Source organism: Aegilops tauschii, chromosome 2, assembly GCF_002575655.3.
Source record: "Aegilops tauschii subsp. strangulata cultivar AL8/78 chromosome 2, Aet v6.0, whole genome shotgun sequence".
NCBI lineage: Eukaryota > Viridiplantae > Streptophyta > Magnoliopsida > Poales > Poaceae > Aegilops > Aegilops tauschii.
Genome location: NC_053036.3, coordinates 62,014,385 through 62,019,988, shown reverse-complemented (window position 1 = coordinate 62,019,988; position 5,604 = coordinate 62,014,385). Strand labels below are relative to the sequence as shown.

General features: G+C 45.4%; 1 protein-coding gene and 1 pseudogene across 1 annotated transcript; both read right to left on the bottom strand.

The window, feature by feature from the left end:
• Positions 1 to 466: 466 nt before the first annotated feature.
• LOC109776132 (uncharacterized) lies at positions 467 to 4,728 on the bottom strand. Its single transcript, XM_020334799.4, has 4 exons — positions 4,383 to 4,728; positions 3,980 to 4,084; positions 2,857 to 3,515; positions 467 to 730 (listed from the first exon to the last, which is right to left on the bottom strand). The coding sequence occupies exons 1-3, from the start codon at positions 4,694 to 4,696 to the stop codon at positions 2,894 to 2,896; spliced, it is 1,041 nt and encodes a 346-aa protein (XP_020190388.1). The 5' UTR covers positions 4,697 to 4,728; the 3' UTR covers positions 467 to 730; positions 2,857 to 2,893.
• Positions 718 to 2,108, bottom strand: LOC141040733 (protein FAR1-RELATED SEQUENCE 5-like; annotated as a pseudogene).
• Positions 4,729 to 5,604: the final 876 nt, after the last annotated feature.

The window sequence follows — 5,604 nt, the reverse complement described above, 5'->3', positions numbered from 1 at the left end:
AAAAATCAGATTGTGAGAGAGGGAATGACCACCTAAGAGCAAGACATGGAAATAACAGTCTTCATTAGATTGAACTAGTGCACAACTTTTTTGTAAACTGGTATACGTACGAATGTCACTGCTCTTTTTGTCATAAATTAAGTGTTGCATGACACCACACATATGTTACTCCCCACTATAGAATATAGATGAGTAACATATGCATGTTACTAGTCTAAGTTACTCCCCAATATGGGTAGTTTCACTAGTCTAAGTAACTCTCCAATATGGGTAGTCTCAAGTGCTCCTGCTTGTTGAGATTCCTCGAAAATGATCTTGTTGTGCTTTTCCCAGTAATGGAGAAATCATATTGATTTCACCATTAAAGTTGTTGACTGAGAATCTGAGATAGATGACGAGGCTTGCCACTTGGTTTAACAATAAAAATTGCAAAGCTTTTATTTTGGACAAGAGACAATTGAGTACCTTTTCTTATTGTGCAAGGCGATAAAACATTCTAATACTATTATTTAAACAAAATTTAACATAAACCCATAATTCAAGGTCGTACTGGCAAACATGCATACTCCCTAGTACTAGTATATGTTTACAAAACATCCAATACAAACATATTACCTGCTATCCACATGCCCAATATACATGCATACACAATACCTTCGTAATAAAATATTACTACTACCCCATGCATGCGAGTTGCGCCGTGTGTGAATGTGCCAATTAGCTCAAATTGCTAAGTAATTCTAGTGCTTCCAAAGCCAACTTATCAATACCATTGTTGAGATGTGTAAGAACCTCCTTTGATGTTTTGCACTTCAATGCAAGTGAAATCATCTTTCGAGAAGTATGTGCAAACATGGATTCTAAGCTATCATTGCAATTCAGTTTTGATGTAAAAATTTCTTGTTTTGCATACTTCGTCCATCTGTTCGATATGTACTGACTTGGCAGGATGATGATATTGCAGCATGTGAAAACCTTATGAGCGTGCTTGCACAATATACCTACAACATTTAGAGCAATTTCAGAAGGGTTGCACAATATACATATAACATTTAGAACAATTTCAGAAGGGTTGCACAATATACATATAACATTTAGAACAATTTTAGGCAAACGAGGAAGCATGTATTACGTACCTACACAACCATACAATTTGCATGAACAAGATATCTCCAAAGTAGCTGGGTTGAAAGCCACTATGGCTTCATCATTCTTGTACTCGAAAGATGTCACCTTGTAACTTGTAAGTGCCATCGGTGCTCAGGAAAATACATGATAAACTGAATTGCTTCTTGAATTCCTCTTGAAACTCGGAATAGAGTGTCCCAGTATATGATTCAGCCGCAGTCTTCAACAAAGGTAGGTTTGGTAGGCAGGGTACTGGAATGGTATGGCGTGACTTGTAGTCTTCATATTTTTCTTTCCGGCGAAGATGAGCAATGCACTTATCATATGCTTCTATCAATTCAGAAAGACAAAGCCTTTTGCGGAAAGTTTTCTTGAACACATTGTTCATTCCTTCACTCCTTTGGGTTGATGTCATATATGCACTAAAAGAATCGCGGCGATAGATAGTAGCCCACTTCCCACACAACTTGTAATGATTGCTTATCCAAGAATTATCCTCAATCTGATACTTAAGCAATAGCTCATGCCATCTATTCTCAAAATGTGCCAGTGATCTATCTTCATACACACACCTTTTGAATTCTTTAAGAAAATTATCATTGTCGCTGATTACTTGACTTAGATGTTTTGCAGCATTTTGATACAAATGCCATAAACAAAGACGATGTCGTGTTCTTGGGAAAACCCTTCCAATAGCATTTATAATGGCGGCACATTGATCGGTGAATATTGTTTCAGGCTGCTTACCAGACATAGCTTGTAGAAAGGTTCTAAAAACCCACTCAAAGGTATCTGCAGATTCATTAGATAGTAGTGCTGCACCAAAAAGAATAGTCTGCTTGTGATGATTAACACCAATAAACGGAGCAAATGGCATTTGAAACTTATTTGTTGAAAATTTGGTGTCAAAGGAAAGGGCTTCTCCAAAGACAGAATAGTCCATGATAGCTTGTCCATCAGTCCAAAAGATGTTCATTTCGGCTTGTTTAATTCCCGATGTCCTCATTTGCTTAATCATGTGGCGATTGGCATCTAAGAGTTGACGCTGCGATCAAAGCACTTCCCAACTCTTGGAGCATTATCTGCATCTTGTTTGTCTTGATTATTCACTGGTGTGTTGCTCATTCTCGGCTGGCCATTAGTCTCAGTTCTTGGCAATTGCTGCAAGGTAATTGAATCAATCAAGAGATGCTTCAGGAAGAGAGGATCATGCTAGCTGTTGCATGCGTACTGGTTACTGAACTTACCATGGTTGGAGTAGCTGTGGGCAGAAAGGATTCTGGAGCAGAGGCCACCGGGGTGCTGCTCATCGAGGGCTGGCCATTAGTCTCAGTCGCCGGAAATTTCTGCAAGGTAATTGAATCAATCAAAAGAGGCTTCAGTAAGAGAGGATTGTGCTAGGTGTGGCATGTGTACTGATTATTGAACTTACCCTAATTAGAGTAGCCGTGGGCAGAGAGGTGGTCTCCCGATCCAGTGCCTCGTTGCCCTCGTCGGGCTGCGCCATCTTGGCACGCCGTCGCCGGCAAGTTGGAAGAGACGGAGATGAGTTTTTTCGTTTTGGAAGATGAAACAGATTAGAAGCTGAAAGGACGGGGCGTGGGGCGTGGGAAACGGAAGTGGGGTGGGCTGGGCTGGAAGCCAGGCGAACGCTGCGTTGAGATTCGTACGCCAGATGTCATGCGCGCGAGGTGGTCTCCCGTTTGGCCTCGTGCGACCCGGTCGTACCAGATTTTTTTCCGTATGTATGGGTACACGACCTTGGTCAGGAATCGAAGCCGAAGAGGTCGTCGTCGTCAATATTATTGCCAAATGACCCCCCTAACGATCCCGACATGAACCCGAGGCTGCTCGGCGAGGAAGGGAAGCTGTCCATGCCTGCGCCAGCGTTCGTGTCGACGCCGGCGACTCCCACCACCGGCCAGTACTCCGCCGGAGCTGATCCCACGGTCAACGGCGACGTCCTTCGGCCAATAACGTCGACGAGCTGCCCGCCGGCGTACTGCATGAACTTCCCGTGGCCAGCCGGCGACAGCAAGCCGCTGGAGACACCCTCATGCACCGGTGGCGAGGAGCTGTAGTTGGAGAAGCGGTAGGAAAGCATCGGATGAAGATCAACCGCTTCTTTCACGAGACGATGAGCAAAAGTGCTCGTGCTCGCAGCCGCGCCATTGATCGTTGTGAAGCTGATGAGGTTTGAGCAGTCTGCTGGCGGGGCAGCGTCGGCGGCGCCTTGGATGACGAGTGATCGGAACGTGGAGGGGTCCTTGCAGGTGTGCTGGCCGTAGTAGCTGATGATGTACTCCGATGGGTTGGAGTCGGATTCTTGGACCTGCCTCGTGGCCTGACAGCCCTGGTCTGGCTTATGAGAGCACCTGTAGTAGCTCCTGGATGTGCCATTGTGCATATGCAAATTATATATAGCTCTACTAGCCAGCTAGAGCCTAGTTAATACCACAATATATACAAGAACAACTAGCTAATCAAAAGGATAAAATTAAAAAGCTCAACTAGCAAATCAGACAGTTGGTAAGTGTCTTTGGCTAGCTTCAACTAATGATTCAACAATCACTCTTCAGCTATACTTTGACAAGTCGACGTAGTGACGTTGTGTTGTTTCTTTTTCGGTTCTGCATGCATGACACCTCACTTCATACTACCTCAGTTATTTTTTTTCCCTTTTCTTTCAAATTACTCCCTCACACAGTGTAGTGTCAAAAAAGCTTTTATATTATGAGAACGGAGGGGGTAATTTGTAGCACAACAGAAAAAGAAATATATGTAAGTACCTCGCGCAGACACAAACATGCACGAGTACTACACTACATACACACATATGTGATATGTGTACCTCGGGTTAGTAGAGGCATGAATATATTTTTGGCCGTACTTCCTCCATGTCTTGCCATCGTTGAGCGTCCTAGCAGTGACCATGTTGATGAAAGGGCTCTTCGACCTGCCATGCATAACAGACATGATTAATTAACAACTACAGTACATATGATTTGATAGACCCATGCATGCGTGCATGCCCAAGAAATCTTAATTGGCAGCATCTACTTTTGACAAAAACAACAACGAACTTGGTCAGGTCATCAGAAGCAGCCTATACCTTTCGTCCACTGATCATTGGCGCTTAAAGTTACCCCACTAGGCCGCCAAATGAATAGTACAATTTGCAAAATAGATAGTCGGAGCATGCTGTGGTGTTTTTTCTAGTGAAAACGAGCTATAGCTAGGCTTTCCTTGATCACCTTCTCCTGGAGGTGCTCCGGCGGTGCGGGCCGGATGCCATGCCTGATCTCTTCTTCCTCCCACCCGGTCCCCAGACTGCCCCGGAAGACGCCTCCACGCCGCCGCCGGTGGTGCCCAACACCGACATAGCGCTGGACAGCTTGGCCATCATCCCCTTCACGAGCTCCCTCGCGTCCACGGCCGACACTCTCGGCGACCCCTGCAGCATGGTCTGCAGCGTCGCCGCGTGCTCGCGCACCTCCACCAGGTCGTCATAAACCCCCGCCGGCCGTGAGTGCCCGCCGTCATCGCCCGCGCCGCCGCAAGATACCATGCTAGCTAGCTTGCGAGCTATTAGAGGGCCTGGAGAGTAGGGCGTGCTCACCGCGCACGGCTCAAGTTTTTATTGGTGCGGCCGGCGGGCGGTGAGAAATTGGGAGGAAAAGTTAGAGAAAGGTGAGCGAGACCGCGAGAGCGACGGAGGAGGAAGCGGCGCGGAACGTGGAGCTACGGGCTACGGCGCGTCCGGGGCAGGCCCCGCCATGGTAGATCGATGTGTGTCCCTGCGCGCGAGCCGACGTCGGGGCGTGTCATCGCCGTGACGCAGCGGCGTGAGCTCACCGACGCGCGCGATGCCGGCTCGGTCGCAAAATGGCCGGGTTGCTCTTGCGCAGTCATGTTGCTAGAACAAAAACTATACTCCTACCATTTGTTGATGCACATACCATATATAGTATGTTCTTCTATATCTAAATAGATAATCCTATCAACATGCATGCACACATGCCATCTCATCATGTAAACATACGGATCTGGCTAGATCTCGACTGAGACTTAACAAAATCTTAATTAAGTGACACAACATATAGAAAGAAAAAAGAAAAAAAAATTGTACGGATCTTCATGTAAGATCTCACGATTATTGCATCAACAGAGACTTCGTTAAATCTCAGTCGACGTAGATTTACCAATCCCGTAAACATACATGCAAAATATCCACCTCAACATGCATGAAAAAATAAAGATCCACCTTACCAATAATTAAATACAATAAATCATATACATTTTTAATTTTAGTTGTCATGTTTTTAGTCAAAATATTTATGGTCACTAATATTTAGCTATGGGTCTTTTGCACGTTGGGAGAAGGGCCAGTTAATGCTTGCCATTTTTTTAGGACCAGAAGTAATAAGTAGGACGAAAGCTCGTAACAGCGTCACCGCTCACGCAAAGGGCTAGCCG